The sequence below is a fragment of the Phaseolus vulgaris genome, chromosome 8 (genome assembly GCF_051622355.1).
Source record: "Phaseolus vulgaris cultivar YP4 chromosome 8, ASM5162235v1, whole genome shotgun sequence".
NCBI lineage: Eukaryota > Viridiplantae > Streptophyta > Magnoliopsida > Fabales > Fabaceae > Phaseolus > Phaseolus vulgaris.
Window position 1 is genome coordinate 35,259,821 of NC_143505.1, and position 16,826 is coordinate 35,276,646.

Genomic DNA, 16,826 nt, shown 5'->3' on the forward strand with positions numbered 1-16,826 from the left:
TTCGGTCAGTTCCTGGGAGGCCTTATCCCGATCTTGCTCAACTTTTTCCAGAAGAGTCTCCCTCTCGACAGACCACTTCTCTAAGTTGGCCATCTTCTCGGCGTCAGTCACCTTCACCTCCTTCAGCGCGGCAATTTCCTCCCTTAGGGGGACGATCTTGCTCTCCAGCTCGACAACGTCTTGGAGTTTGTCATGATGCTTTTTGCGCAGTTCTTTGTTGTCTTTGCGTACGCTCTGGAGCTCGTCCTTGAGGGCATTTTCGACCCGCGAAAACTCGAGACCTTGCATCAGCATGTCGCATTTGGTCTTCTCGGCCGCAGCTTTCGCGGTGCTTGCCACCTCCTGGTAGACCCGGTTATCGAGCTCGAACTTCTCCAAAGAATCCTTGAGCCCTTCGCCGACGATCTGAGGAAGACAGTCGTCGACCATGGCACTTAGGCGCACGGTAAAGGACTTCAAAGCTTCTTGAAGAGTGGCTGGGAGGCTTGGGGTCGCTGCGGGAGGTGGAGGTTGATGCTCACCGCCACCCTCATAAGGTTGGATTGCGGGGGGAGCTTCAAGGCGTGGTGGTGAGGCGGGCAGCTCTTCGGCGGCTTGGATGGAGGCTTGCGTATCAGCAAGTTGCTCGGGGGCGGCCTCAGCAAACTAACGCGTTTGAAAGTGGAACCTCCCCAGCGGACTCGAATGGTGTGGAGGCGCTGGGGGGGTTCTCAATGAAGTCTGGAGCAGCGCTCTCAATTGCTGGGGGCTCTGCCACCACCCTCTTTCTCTTGCAGATTAGTCCATCCTCGGTGGCTTCATCCGTCTCTTCGTCAGACACTACCCTAGGGGCCTTCCTCTTGGCCTTCTCGAGGGGTAGTTTCTTGCGTTGGGGGGCCGGAAGAGCGGCGGCTGCGAGTGGATCAGCTGGCGAAGATTGGCCTTGTGCGGCGGCGATCTCCGCGATAGAATTTTCGGAACTGTTTGGGAGCCCGCCGCCAGCTTGTGGCGCCTAGCTATGGCACATATCTCAGCCATCTTATCCTTTCCCAGCATCATATCTGCATAGTGGCCCATGATTAATCCAGTGGTTAACAATGCAAAGAAAGATAAGTAATGAAAGACAACACATAGGGAAAGCTAAAACTACACACGAGACAAAGGTCGGACGACACAAGTGTAAGTTAAGAAAGCCCAAGGACGAACCTATATGGACGTCTAGCTGGCTTTCATGAAACTCATAAGAAATAATGGAGGAGGTGGGGAGAACCACGTTGCAGGAGGCGACTCCTTTCCAGAAATTACACAAATCCTTGTCGAGCGCCCCCATCTTTTCCGGCCCCCTGGCCTTCCTGAAACTTGACTCCTTCTTCCCCTTGTTCACCCAGTACAAGGGGAACCCGTCGAGAAGAGAAGAGTCTTGATTGCTACAGCACACACGTACGAACTTCCCCTTCCAATCCTTGTAGGAATGCTGGAAGATAGAAAAAATGGACCTCCCGGCGATCCCATTGAGGTTGACCCATAGACGATCGCCTGGGTTCTTCGCCTTGAACAGGTACAGGAATACGTCCACAGAGGTCGGGAGCCCCAAGTATGCGCAGTTAATCTGGTAAGCTCGCACGAACGCCCAGCTGTTGGGATGGAGCTGGGCGGGAGCTATGTCGAGCTCGGTCAGGAGCTCACTCTCAAAGCGCGTGAAGGGAAACCGGAGTTTGACCTTCTTGAACATGGTGGTGTAGATGAAGCAGAAGGGGGTGTCGTCGCTCCCCTGATCATCGGTGCAGATTGGCTCACCGGGAGGACAAGGCCGCACAACCACTTTGTCATCATGCTCTTTACTGAAGGAGAGGTTTGCCTTGTCACCCCTCTTGAGGCGAAAGATGTCAAGGTCGGAGTTAACGGAGGAGGTCTCGCCCAACAAGGTTGCGGAGGCCCACGGGTATAATCGCTTGTAATCTGGTAGGGGTTTTACCACCACACTGGTTTGTGGTGGGTTTGGTTGCGGTTGGCTACGGTGAGAAGACGCAGGTCTGCGACTCGGTCGGAGGAAGCATTGGGACCCCTTGGGGGGTCGCGAGAAGAAGAGGGGTTGGCCCTACGGGTTTTCGCCGGAGGGTTGCGAGGAGATGGAGGAGGGTTTGGTGTGAGTTTTGGAGGAGTCATCGAGAAAGCTGCAAGAAGATGAAAAGGTATGAGTGTTCGTAAACAGAAAGACTCGACAGAAGAAGAGAAGAGGGAAGAACATGGGGGGCTCGCAGAGAAAGGTTCAGAAACCCTAAACGCAGAGAAGAGAAAAACGAAGCAGAGAAACATCCCACAACGTATGCTCCAGACAAGTATTGGATGATACAAACCGATCAAAATGCAGAAAATATCAGTAGAAGTGATAAAAAAAGTTACCTTTAGATGATTAGAAGAGTGGTCAGAAGGATGGAGGTTGGGAGAATCGGAGCATTCGCTGGAGCGTTTTGAGAGTTCGAAGAGAGGTAGAAGATAATGAAACAGTGAAATGACGCGAAGTGTTTAAGAGTTTCGAAGAATGTCGAATGTTGCGAGAAGCGCAAACGACAATGAACAATGGTCGTCGATGGGTCCACGTGTCGAACGATCGAAGGAGTTGGTGAAATGTCAAGTCAGTGAACAGTTTTAGCGCCAACGCACAAAGCCATTTAAGCCGCCGAATTTGAACCTCCTAAGTCTCCTCGCTGAACAAGTCGCAGCTCGAGACTGGGGGGCTTGTGTACCGACCAGTTCATCGAGTGTGATGACGTGTCTTGCACGTGACCAGGTGGGGCGTGCTCAGCGGAACACGTGGGCAAGGAAAAGAGGGAGGGTTCAGAGGTGAGCGTAGTCGCCGGTTCATGGAATTAGCGTTCTGCGATGAACATAGCCGGTTGTCGCCGGGTTTGCTTGTCATGGACACATTTGGCGATTGGCGATCAGGCAGCTTGACATCGCCACAGGAAGCATGTCGCCAGATATCCCGACGAGCGCAGATTGAAGCTGATGAAGGCCTAGAGGTGTAAGTTCAAGTGTACAACTCCAGTGAGGCGATTGTTACGCCAGCATGGGACGTGAAGGGCGTTTGGGTTGAGGGGGTAGCTTGCCTATCAGCGACAGGATTCCCAAAGTGGACATTCGTTGATGACAGGGTTTCCTCAGCCAGAACACGCATGGCGCAGCGGTAAGGAGGGTGCCATTAGCGACAAGCGATATCACAGAGATGGTGCACTTTGCTGCACCCGATACTCGCCTTGTCAGGTGGCGTTCTAGAGCGTGTCGCGTGTTAGTTTACTCCTTGAGTTGAGGACTTAGCCGCACGATTAGCTACTACACAGAAATGACGTTCAAGTTTCCCCAACCCAGATGACGACACGTGTAGGGTTGGATGCTCTCAGTTACTCCAACCCAGGTGATGACACGTGTAGGGCTGGGAGCAATAAAGAAGTGACGCTTGAGTTATCCTAGCTCAGATGATGACACGTGTAGGGCTGGGTACAACCTGCGACCCCAGCCCAGATGGTGACACGTGCAGGGTTGGATGCGAGCCACGCGTCCAAAAGCATAACGGCCTGGAGAGAGAAGAAACCTAGCTATAAAGGTAAACTTAACAGAATTTGCAGAGGTACGTTTTTTACTACGGCTCATTCTGCTAGGGTTGTGTGCTTTCAGTACGGTCCTACAGAGCATATTTCTCTCAGTTTCTTGGGTGTTCTTGTCACTGACTTGAGCGTCGGAGCGCCACCGGCCGCAGAGGCGCCACTTTGTGTTTTTCAGGTTCTCAGAGAGGCTACCTTTGGTGTGTCAAGCTGGTGAGAAAGATCGTGACGAGGCAACGCTTTTGCGCCAAGTCAACAGGCAGGATCACCTCCTAACAAGAACCACAAAGATGATCCAGAAGACAAAAAAATCAGCATGTGAAATAATGTCTCATAAATTACTTGTTTAATATTATTATAATAATGTTGTTATCCAAATTATCATTACATTTTCGTTTTTCCTTTAATGTATGAATCTAGTTGTTTTATTTACTAATTTCTTTAACTACGGTTTGCACCAAATAATAAATAGTTTTTTCAAAATAATCAAGACATTATTATCATATTTTATAAAAAAAAACTAAATATATTATTAAAGATTTAATCACATGATTTTATTTCATATTTCTAAATCGACATATGTATTGCATTATTATATCTAATTCCTTATTATTAACTCATTTTATTTACTAATTTATTAAAAAGTTTAAATAAATAACATTAACAATTAAATTATTACATAAATTAACCAAATTATTAAACAATTGTTTACATAATTTTATTTCATATTTTTAAACAACTCACCGTATTTTTTTTATATTAACAACATGTTTATTATTATCAATACATAATACTACATAATTTTTAAACAGTTCACATAAATTTAACATTTCATACAAAAATTAATAAATACTTCAAGATAATTTTTGCACAATTTATGAAAATATATTTTTCCATATCAAATTAATCTATTTTTTTACAAATTGTTACATAATATTTTCTCACTATGAATACATTATAATAAATTATTTATTAAAAAATTATTTTAATAAATAAAAAAAATATCAAATTAATTTTAAATCATTCAATCAAATTATGCCACCATTTATTTAATAAATTTTAACAATTTTCTTCTCATTGTTTTTATCCAATCTTTCATTCTTACACTAACATTTTACAATTTATGCAAAAAAAAAATATTTTCAAAAATTAAAATAGGGCAATTTCAGTACAAAAATAATATGTAGAAGTCGTCACTTAAAATAATATATAGAATTCATTACATCCATACACAAATTTTGCATATTACTTTTACATTAATAACACATTGAAGTCTTGTTACCTATGTAAGACTTCACTTTTTAAAAACAAGAACAATTAACACAAGTTAAAGTTGTTCTCTGTTAAAGTTTGTAATATATAATCCATGTGATTACGTTTTTAACATAAATAGAAGATGGCGAAGTGAAATGAAATAGAAAAGTAATTCGCGGTTGTAATTAAAAGTTAAAAGTTAGAGAAAAAAAATGGAAACCAAATCTCAAAGAAACTTTAGAAGCCTGAACAAAGTAGGAAGTTACAGAGGGTAAAACTGAAAATTAAAATGTGTAAACAAAAAGAAAATACCTTCTCTATTGTTATAAATTATGTGTCTCTTGGGTATAAGTTTATCAAGAGATACTTATACAAGAATAATTATTTAAAAGCTTTAATGTGAAAAGTAAAAACATTCATTTTTGCAAGCCCTGTTGAAAACCCTAACCCTAAACGTTATTAAATGTTTCATAGAAATAGAACTTGTACGAGTAGAGAAGCTTGGAGAGTGATGACAAAAATCCTTTACAAAAGAATAATAAAAATGGAAAAAAAGAGGCTATATGATGGAAAACATAATGAAACCAAAATGTAAATGTCATTTTTGTTAACATTTTAGCTCAAATTTCAACAAAAATAACTATTAGGTCCGTAAAGGCAAAAAATAGGCAAATTTTTTAAATTTCCATAAATGAATAGTTTTTTCTTTTAATTTTAGAATTGGATAAATCTTACGCTTAGAATAGGATTTAACTTTAAAGATATTGTCTACAGACTATACGATTTTGTTAAATTTCAAAAATTTCGTATTTTGCACGTACAAATTTAATACAAATCGATACGAAAATATTTTATGAAGAAAGCTAGAAACATGATTTTAATTAGAAAATCGTATGTGGAAAAAATGATTTTTTAAAAAAACTTATAAAAAATTCGTATATTGAAATTGTCATTTTATATATAATCTCGTACAATGTAATACGCTTTTTAAAAAATAAATTGTGATAGATAAAATATTTTTATATGTAATAGTTCCATAGATATCGAATTTTGTAACCAAAAATAATAATATCATACTTTCTAATATACTTTAATTAATAATAAAAAATATATTATAAAGTATCAATGATGACTCTTTGATTTCCAGATTCAGTGAGTTATACGTATGGATTTGCCATGCCACATGTCATGATGAGATTTTTTTAAATGATGAAATAATTTAAGAAAGATTTAATTGTGTTATTTTAATTAAAAATATGCATAAAATTATTAACGATGGTAAAATTCTAAATTTAAAATGATAAAAAAGTAATTCAAAACTTTAACAAGAAAGTTAAAACTGAGAATGTTAATTGAAAACTTTTAGCGGAAACTTCAACCAAAAACCTTAGTTGGAAACTTTAACCTAAAACTTTACACTTAAAATTTTATATCCAAAATAATGAGTCAAAAAACCATATAATCATAATGTTTAAAGTTAAAGTCTATAATTATTTAATTAATGAATAAAATAATACTTTAGCTTTAAGTATAAAATTATGGTTATACAGGTTTCATGATTTTCATCATTTCAGATATACAATTTTAAATTTGAAGTTTCTAGCTAATGTTTATGATCAAAGTTTACAGTTAATAATTCTTATTAACATTCTTAATTTTAAGTTTCCAATTAAAAATTCTTATTAACGTTCTTAATTTTAATTTTTTTATTATCTTTTGGATTTAGAATTTTACATTGTTACTAACTTTCATACATTTCTTACTATCAAAATAATACAACTAAATTTTTCTTAAATTATTTCATTTTTTTTAATTATTCCCATCATGGCGTAACATGACAAACCATTGATATAACTCACTCACTGAATCAGAAAATCAATACTTTATAGTATATTTTTTATTATTATTTAAAGTATATTAAAAAGTGATATTATTATTTCTGGTTGCAACATTCAATATCTATTGGAACTCACAAAAATATTTTAATTATTTTTTAAAAAGCGTATTTATAGTCTACGAGATTATATATAAAAACGTATTTTCAATATAAAATTTTCCCACAAGTTTATTTTTAAAAAAAATATTTTTTCCACATAATTTTTTTAATTAAAATCGCATTTTCCATGTATGCTTTCTTCGTAAAATATTTTAGTTTCAATTTGTATTAAACACAGTATGTGCTCAATATGAAATCTTCGAAATTAGCAAAGTCATATAGCCCATTGACAATTTTTTTAAATTAAATCGTGTTCCATATATACGATTTACCCAATTATAGAATTAAAAAAGAAATCTACCCATTTACAGAAATTTGAATTTAAATTACACTACTTTGGGAAATTTGCCCAAAAAATGCCTATAACATCCCTAATAGCCAAAAAAAACTGTCTAGTTCGACGGCTGTCGCACATGTTTAATTCTAAACATTTTTACCCCACCTCATAGATATAACATCAACATTTTTGTTCCTTCAACAAAATAAAACTAAGTCAACTTCATCTGTACGACCACCTCCAATCTTCATCATCAACATTCTCATCATAATTATAAACACCTTCATACTCGTCAAAATCCTCATCATATGGATCAGCATCAGCTTTGGAAAAACCATGACGTTCTGTATCCTCGTTCGATGATTCGTTACTAGCATTGCCGTTTTCACTTTCTGATTCACTCTCGGAATCTTCAACCTCTTCTTCATCCACCTCTTCAGAAATCTCATCCGGATAATCATTCAACGGATTGTTTTCAGCTATAACCAACAAAAGTAAGAATTGTTTAGCCAACAAAGGTAATGAAGTGTTTAGATGTTTGTAATTTTGCTTGGAAGGGTAATGATGTGAAAAGGTAGACTAGCGAATACCATTTGAGTCATCAGATTCATAATCTGAATCATCAGGGCCATCATAATAGTCCTCCTCCTCTTCAACTTGAACACTGAGCAAAAATAAACAACAGTGTCAAGAAGCAAGGCAAAAGAAAACCTATTTGAACGTAAAGACAACATACTCACAGTGGATAAGAAGCTAATGTATCGTCTGTGTTTATATCCATCTCATCCGTCACAGTGTATAGGTCATACACATAATTCTCTGGAGTCCGTCACAGAAGACAATATACCACGACCAAAAAAATTGAAACCATTTAAACAAGAAAAAAGGTCAGCAAATACTGCACACATAGCAATTACCTTGTAGAAAACGATAAAATGTCACAAGATAACTCAAATAATATTTTTTTTTACAATCAACAAGAATAAGAAAAACGTGTTTGCCTTCACTTATTTGTCAGTTATTTTTAAAAAAATCAGTGGGCGTTGTGAAAAAAGTAGCAGGATCAGTAACATTTTAATTGTGTATTTAGAAACTATATAAACCACCTTCTTTGGAATGGCCAACCAAATGAGCAATCAAATCGGTTTCAACCTCTTCAGCCGCATTAGGAATAAATTCTCTCAGTAGAGGAAGATAACTAGACAGAAGTCTTTGATCCTCCAATGAGATTTGTCTGCATTAATGACATGAAACGATTTTTCAATGATAATTGTCCAAGAGAGGAAAACACAAATTCTAATGAAACAGTTTTGTTAATTGGCTGCCTGCCAAGCAGTATGGCACAGCAAAAATTCAATAAGACAACATGCAAGCAAAGGCCACTGCATGATTATGTTATATTTGGACCGAAGTACAAGAGGAGAGTTCTACCTAACATACTAATCCATTAGGTGGGTGAGTCTCAAGGATTAAATACTACATCAAATAGCTCATCCTACTTAATGTGGGACTCCTAACATAGTCACTCCCTTAAAGGACCAACATCCATGCTGGCTTCACTTAATTAATATATAGAGAAAGAACAAGTAAAATCTAGATTCATTATAATCAGGTTTTATGTTCAAATTTAAACAAGATATTTTCTAATCAAGATATTTTGGAAACTAAATAAAAATTATTCTAAAACTTATGTCACTTAGTTAGCTATTTAACTCGTGTGTATTGATTATGTTTCTTTATGTTAAATTCTTCTTAGATATTATTGATCATGAATCTTACTATTCCCAAGTCGGAATATGGGCATTCCTATTCTCAATTCATCTACCATGGTATATAGTATAATTTTATTGTAGCTGACAAGCTTCCATCATAGGTCAAATTGCTGTCTGCCATAATTTTCTGGCAAATTTTTTGCTTGCCACTATTAACAACATTCTGATGGAAATACTTACTGCTGTTGCACTTCCTTGTTTTTCTCTTCACTGTCAACGCGAACAATGTCATAGAAGTTGCATATTTCTTGTAATGCTTTATCATGTGCTGTCCCTGTCCCTTTGTTTCCCTTCCTGCTTTTCCATATTTGTTCAAAGCGAGCATCTTTTGCCAAAGACTGGAAGAAAGAATAAAATGAGACAATTTAGCCACAAGAAAACCTGTTACAGAAATCTTAATAATTGTACACCTAAGCCAATTACTTTTGACAAATTAGAGAGTTGAAATCTGTGCACTTCAAACAAAAATCAATGGCCACGTTTAAAAGCAAACATGTACTTCGCTAATGTCTTCCAAACAATTCTTTCAAACAAAATTCAAACTCTTCAAAGGTATGTTATGTAAGGAAATCCACTTAAAATCTCAAAAAAGATTCTTAGTTTAATACAATTCCAACAGGTCAGTTGGTGATACAGGACGCCAACAAGTAATCCACGCTGGGTATAAAAGCTAATGAAGCAGCGATATGAGATCAACATTTGCCCAACTGTAGCTTAACCAGAAAAATATCTTAATACGAGATTTTTCTGATACAAATTTTAGTTTACAGCATTATAGGTTTTATGAAAAAGACAATAATGACAAGTTTGGAAAATGAAAGAACTAAAAATGATAGTCATGAAAAATTTGTGCTTTACATTTGAAGCATATAAATATAAAATATTGAAATTAATTAATATTTAATATAAGTACTATTTATAATTTTGTAAACACTTACTAGCAATTATATATTTCGACCACAAATATAAAAATGATAAGCCATGGGATTTTCATTTTCTAGGGAGGGTGGGCACTGCTCCTTAAAAGGAACATGTAGTTTCATCCCTGGTGCAACATCTGTATGAGGAGAGATTATGATAGAAGAGATACTTTAAAAATATGAAAGGTAAGGGACATACAGCAAAGACAGGATTTCAGAATGGAAGAGGGGAACTAAGTTTGTAAGGATATTATTATTAATAAACTTGCATGTTTATCATCTACATATTAAGAATTTATTTATTGGGATTGGAAATAGCGTTGCTGTTCTATTACAAAATAACAAAACACACATTGGCTCTTCTTTAATATAGGTGCATTAATCGCTGGCTAACTTAGTAATGGAACAGCCACATCTAACCATGGATAATATATATAACATGGAATTTGCACCCATACACACCACAAAGCAATGACCAGATTTTGAATCTGGGTGGGCTGTAAGAAACTTCCCAATCTTACAAAAGAGTACTCGTCTAGTTGAGTTAATGATTGTCGAAGAATTCCAGGAATGTTGTTATTGCAATTGCAACTACTCTGAAAATTATCATAGGACTTTCGTCAACAAGTTCTTGACTCTTTTTCCCCTACTCTTTTGGAGGCTACAGAACAGAAGAGGAGATTTCCTTGTACCCGCAATAGTTAAGAATTATTTGAATAGAAAGGAAAACCATGTACTTTAATCACAAGCAGGAGAATTAATTACATAATTCTCCTAAATCATATGCAAATGAGCTTAGAAGTTTAGATAGATTCTCTAATCTTATCATCTCAGACACTAGGTTATATTATGCATAATGATTTTGTTGGTACAAAGCATTCACCACCAATTCTACAGTTAACTAATCCCCATCAGAAAATCTGACTGACCACCTATAATGGAGTCGCCCCTCCCAACCACATTATTTTCATCTATAAGGTTTAAACTCGAAAGTTTTCTTAATAAAGTAAAGTAATCAATGTACTTTTTACTTGGAAACTACATTGATAAAATTTCAAAACAACCACATACAAGTATATAATGCCATCCTTTAAGAAATAGCAGTATGAGTGTCCAAAGATATGCACATCCATAAATATGAGTAATATAAGACATGCAACAAACCTCCTTTTCTTGTTTAGCTTTAACCAATAGTCGTTCTTGCTTCTGCATACATTAAAAGCAGGAAAAAGTGAAAGACAAAGTATGATAAAAAATGTGTAGTTATCAAAAGTACATTAGTATGAGCCATTATTTGATAACTTAAAGCATGCACAAGTTCGTGTGTGTTTGTGATTCTCCACAGGCAGAAGAGAGAGGGGAAGAGGAGGGAAGAAGAAAAGGCATACATTATTCCTCTTGAAGAAGTTCCTTCTTTCCTCATCTTTTGGCTTTGAAATAGATGCACAACTGGAACCAGGATCCTAAAGAAACATTCCATTGATAAGGGTTACAAATTGTCACCTATTAACAAAACCAACTCAATAGAATGAAATATATCTAGTTTGTCAATGATGATTAAAAATTGTAACCCGTATTGACCAGACCAACTCATTATACTGAGATAAAAGATGTTTGAAATGGATAAAAAAGTGAATGAGACAAGAGAGCATCAGTCCAAAAATATACACTTCATGAAGCTACTCTATATCATTAAGAGAAAGAATCAACAACATCACCTAGGAGGGCAACATACCACAAAGGATTGCACGATATCAAAGGTGACCTCAGAGCTGCTTATTGTCTCCACATGTTGAACAAAAACCTTCTTGTTGTGAAATTCCACTTAAATAGAGAAAAATCATTATCAGGATTGAGCCATAAATACTAAACACACATTAAATTCAAAAAATTCCAGCCATTTCCTAGCACTTTTTGTCACTAATCATCTCAACTGAAGCAAGGCTGGTTCATATTTGCTTCATGTGAGTCATTTGGCATTGGCATCCTTAATTTGGTAAGCATCGCATTTTAGCAACTTTGTTTTTTTAAACGCAAAAAATAGATATTACTAAGCAAAATAAATCCACATTACAGGGAATTTTTTTTATAATGAAATAAAGTAAGTTTGTAACACTTAATACTGGAAGGAAAATACTTAATACATTATAGCTCACGATTGCATGCTCAATGAGTAAGAATCTGGAGAATGCATTTTTAAGAGCGTGAGAAGAATTTGTTATGCTAATCAAGGTTTGGTGGTCTTATATGGGGAGAGATTATAGCAGAGTTGAGTGTGAGGTTTGATTAATACAAGCACACACAAATTTTGCAATTCATCACTATGAAAGTTGTTTCCATTATTTTCTAAGAAAAGAATGCTAGCTAAATAACTTTGCACATCTAACTATTATTAATCAGACCTACATTCAACTGAGGTGCACAGTTGCACACCCTTAATTTTTCAAATTTACTATCAAATATATCAAATTTTCAATTTTTGAACCACTTATGTTGACAGAATCATTAATATAAGAATGCGCATAATTATCAAAATCTTTTACTATTCACACGATTCAATACATTTTGGCTATAAATAGTCCATAAAACAAACAAACTAAACCAAGAGTAACATACCCTTTTGAGTAGAATCAGAGATTGATAAATTTCCAAAATCCAAAAGCGAACGCTTCAACGGCCTCTCACTAATTTCCAGCCCTACATTGCCATGACAAAGCACATATAAAACATTAAGAACACAAAGGCCCAAATAATACCAAAAAAAAACCCAGTAAAAAAAGAGGAAGAGGGTTACAGAAAGCATCAACTGGGGACTGAGATGGTTTGCGTTTGACCCTAACCACCACAGGCTTTGGTTGCAGAGGCGCAGCCGAGCTTTCGGCCATGTTCTCACTCAGACTTCTCCAACCTGTTCAATTTCAGGGTTAAACAGCTAAAACTCAACTAAATTATGAATGCTCCGAACATAATGGAATTTGAAAATGGAAGAGTTTTTTAAGGCTGGTTCTAAATACAATTGCTATTAGGTTCTGATAGTTGACTTCAGGGAAGATAGAAAAGCAGAAACACCCAATGATTTTGAGGGAATATTAACAACTTTTGGTAAGGATTGTTGTTCCCAACTGTTCTTCCAAATGTTTGAGATTTGAAATAAGTTTCTGATATCTTATATAGCTCTAATCTCCGTAGGAACTGTTATATATTTGAAATAAGTTTCTGATATCTTATATAGCTCTAATCTCCGTAGGAACTGTTATATATATATATATATATATATATATAAATTTTTTTTTTAAGATTTCTTCAACCTTGTAATATTTTGTTTCTTCTTTGATATATTTTATATTTTGGAAAACTAAACACAATTATATGTTGCAGCCTTCCTTCCCCTGCCCTGTTTCATATTTTTATGAGTTCAATATCAGTTATGAGTTTATAACTCATAATAAGACTTTACTTGAATCATACAATAAGACTTTATAACTCAGCTTCAGTTATGAGTTCAATATCAGTTTAACCCTTCATCATTTATACAAAACACATACATTACAGATTAAACATTGCCATAAGTGTTCTTATAACAGCACAATCTATTGCTTTATTTTATTACCTAAAGGTGGCTCTAAGAAAAAATTATGCTTGTACTTGAGGAATAATGAACTTGAGTACTTATTTTTTTCATGATTGTGCTTCAGTATCTTACTCTAATGCATACAAATACAACACTAATTTTCATTTCTAAAACAATGAACAAAACAAACTAATATTATTATTTTATTGATCCCATGTGAAAAACAAACAGGGACCAAAACAGAATTTGAGGCTTATGTATCATATTGGAATTATAGTTTATATCACAACAATGTCCAATCTAAATTTGAAATTTGAGATGCAAGAAAAGAATATTAAAGAATGTAAACATATATAGCAAGAATTTAGAAAAATGAGAAGTATTTAAGGGATAAAGTAATGTCGAACTTCAACCAATTTGGTTCCTTCACTTCCTTGTGTACAATGTTTAATCAGATGCACAGTTTATTTTATATTTTATTTAAGAAAGGAATGAATACATAATAGTATAGAATCACCTCATATTTCTATTTTAATTTCCACTTTCTAATCTAAATCTTTAGTAGCATGTTGTATTCTTTATTATATTTTATTTCAGGAGAGAGTGGATACATATACAGTGATTAAATGTGTTAATCAACGAGAAGTTATTATCGAATATTTTCAATAACTTTAAAATTCAAGTATTAATTTTTCTGTTTCTGTTTTCTCAGTTTTTTCACATTCATCTGCTTCCAATTTCTATTTCAACTCCAGTATTAATGACATACATTTTCAGTTTTCCAGATTTGGTAGTTAATTCTACTTATTTAGTTTTTTCAGTTTTGACAGTGTTTTATACATTTTCAATTTTGATTGTTTTGTTTTATTATCATGTTGATCCTTCTGATAAGAACAAGAATATGAATGGTTGGAACATGCCAATAGGTTGGAACATGCCAATAAGAAGTCACTTTTACTACGTAGGTTGCTTCATTGTCTAATAAATGGACAAACGATGTAAATATCTAGAGAGAAACATTGAGGGATGATGATGGTTTGGTTATTGACAGGGTCAAAGCTGGAGAATGGAAGCGAAGGTGTGAAAAAGGAACCATCTCAGCATGACTTGGAAAAATATGCAGTCAGCAACTCAGGTCAACAACCTAATTCTTATCAAAACCTCAGAGATTATTCACTAAATTTGTATTACAAATTTGAATTATTAATATTTATTTTCATTATAACTATAGCTGCTACTTTCAATCTGTACTGTTTACTATTGATCCATATCTTTAAACCAACACCTGCTTTATCTTTGTGGAAACATTAGACATGTACTATTTACATATCATGGGACAAGCTATTTCAAATCATAAGAATTCAATTATTGAAAATGTGTATATAATAACCAAGATGGAAGATAACAGTTTCAAATCATATTAAGGACAATGTGAAACCAAGTTTAAAAAAGGGAATGGCATTACCGAGAGATTTAGTTAAGATTTGGAATGGGAAAAGAGTCTTCTTTGGAACTTCTGCTATCACAGTGTTGCCTTCAAAATGTCACAACACGCAGCAACGAAATATAAGCAACTGAATGGAAAACAGCTGCAGTAGAGAGCATTTTTTTCTGCTAAGTGCATAGATAAAATAATATGAAAAAATTTCAGTGAATGAGTGGTGTTAAATTCAAATCTAATGTACTTACTTTAAATAGTAAACAGAAAAACAAAATTGTCTTTTGTAAAAGATATACATAGTCTCAAATAAAAAGACTGTGTTCTACTCTCACCCTGGAAATTAAGAACAATCCCAAGAGCCTAACTCATCTAGAAGGAAGAGAGAGTCAACTTTGAGACCAATTAGTCAAAGATGAAAGTAAAGGATAATTACCTTATCTTAAACTAAAAGCAAACACAAAGACAACGTCTTCTTCAACTATAGAGCCAACATAATAGCAACCAATGTCGTTAAAATCGCGATTTTACTCGCTAACTCGTACGATTCAACGAGTTTGGAGGAGAAGGCGGGGCGACTCGGACGGCGGATCAGAGCGGGTAGGCGTGTTGCTCGGTGAATCGGAGGATCGTTGGACCGTCTCGATCCTCCTGTTCGTCCCCTTTTCTGCTAGGGTTAGTAAATAAATCAGAAAGAAGCCCAAAAAACCAACTCCAGAAACAAAGTCACAACCATCGCTCCCCACCGCCCGCTCGCCGCCGTTGCAACATGCATAATAGGGTAGAAGCTGATTTATTCATAATAGGATCACCGATTCAAACATGCATGGAGGATACTTACAAGCTATGTTTCAAACTCACACCAACAGAGTCCAGAGAGAGATGATGAATGCGTCTTTTTGAGAAGGGATTTGGGGGAGAAGAACGTCCCGCGCCAAAGTTAGGGATTCTGTGGGTGTAACCTTACTTATTTAAATGAACGCTTTTTCCCGTTTTTTTTTCAAATTAAATATGAAATATTATTAAATGATATTTTTTAAATATAAAAATTATTTAATAATTTAAAGATTTAATTATCTTATTTATACATTTAGGTTAATATTTAATTTAGTAAATATTTTAAAAAAAATCAATTTTTATTTTTTTAAAATGTATCCAAATTGTTTCTGTAAGTTAGTTTTTGAATATGTAGCATAGACACACATGGACACTGATACGACACGGACACGGACATGGAAATACGTAAAATCATCTTCAAAATGTAGGACACGGGGACACAGATCTATATATTATATAATTATGAATTATATAAATTGACAATAAAGATTTATGTGCACAAATATGTTCCAAATTATTTTTTTGGAGCAGAAAGATGTTTTTCATGACTGGTTCACAAGGATTTGTTTCTTATTTTTTATAATCATAATAAAAATTTATACAATAAAATTTAAATTTTTAGAAAATTAATGTATTTTTCTTTTTTAAAATTGTGTTAGAACCGTATTAGAATTATCAGAAATCTAACAAATACTTTTTGAATTGGCACTTCACGGATACGTGTCCTACAGGTGTCATACGAGTGTCGGTGTCCGACACGAGTATCGAACACCGACACGCCATTTAAGAGGGGTGTCCGAGCTTCATAGGTTTTTGAGTCATGATTAATTCTGTAAATACTATTAAAGGATTATTTCTAAAAACATGTGTATGTTTATATTAATCAAATTAACTTGGTTTTCTAGTAAATTTTTTTAAAATATGATTATAATATAAAGAAAATGAACCTTAAAATATGAGAAGATCTCGAGACATTTCATAAAAAATATTCTATAAAGAATCATCTCATTATGAAAATGGATCTAACAACATGATATAAATTATTTCGATGAATTATTCATACATAAAGAAATTATATAGAGATTTTTTTTATCGGCAATTAAATATAGATTATAAAAAGACAAGAAATATATTATACGTAGTTTAGTTTTAATGCTATAACCTAATTTTATAAATAGGA

General features: G+C 34.8%; 1 protein-coding gene across 7 annotated transcripts; it reads right to left on the bottom strand.

Moving 5' to 3' along the window:
- Positions 1 to 7,135: 7,135 nt before the first annotated feature.
- On the bottom strand, positions 7,136 to 15,800 carry RDM4 (RNA-directed DNA methylation 4). Of its 7 annotated transcripts, none has more exons than XM_068631534.2 (13): positions 15,651 to 15,763; positions 15,246 to 15,476; positions 14,837 to 14,905; positions 12,595 to 12,708; positions 12,417 to 12,497; positions 11,536 to 11,624; positions 11,189 to 11,263; positions 10,965 to 11,006; positions 9,061 to 9,218; positions 8,215 to 8,342; positions 7,849 to 7,927; positions 7,699 to 7,772; positions 7,136 to 7,587 (listed from the first exon to the last, which is right to left on the bottom strand). In XM_068631534.2, exons 4-13 carry the CDS (start codon positions 12,683 to 12,685, stop codon positions 7,331 to 7,333), a joined length of 1,074 nt encoding a protein of 357 aa, XP_068487635.1. In that variant the 5' UTR covers positions 12,686 to 12,708; positions 14,837 to 14,905; positions 15,246 to 15,476; positions 15,651 to 15,763; the 3' UTR covers positions 7,136 to 7,330. The 7 variants fall into 7 exon arrangements, with proteins under 7 accessions (XP_068487635.1, XP_068487633.1, XP_068487630.1 ...); XM_068631532.2 differs by having other exon boundaries at positions 14,837 to 14,960; XM_068631529.2 differs by lacking the exon at positions 15,246 to 15,476 and having other exon boundaries at positions 14,837 to 14,982; positions 15,651 to 15,800.
- Between the last annotated feature and the right edge of the window lie 1,026 nt (positions 15,801 to 16,826).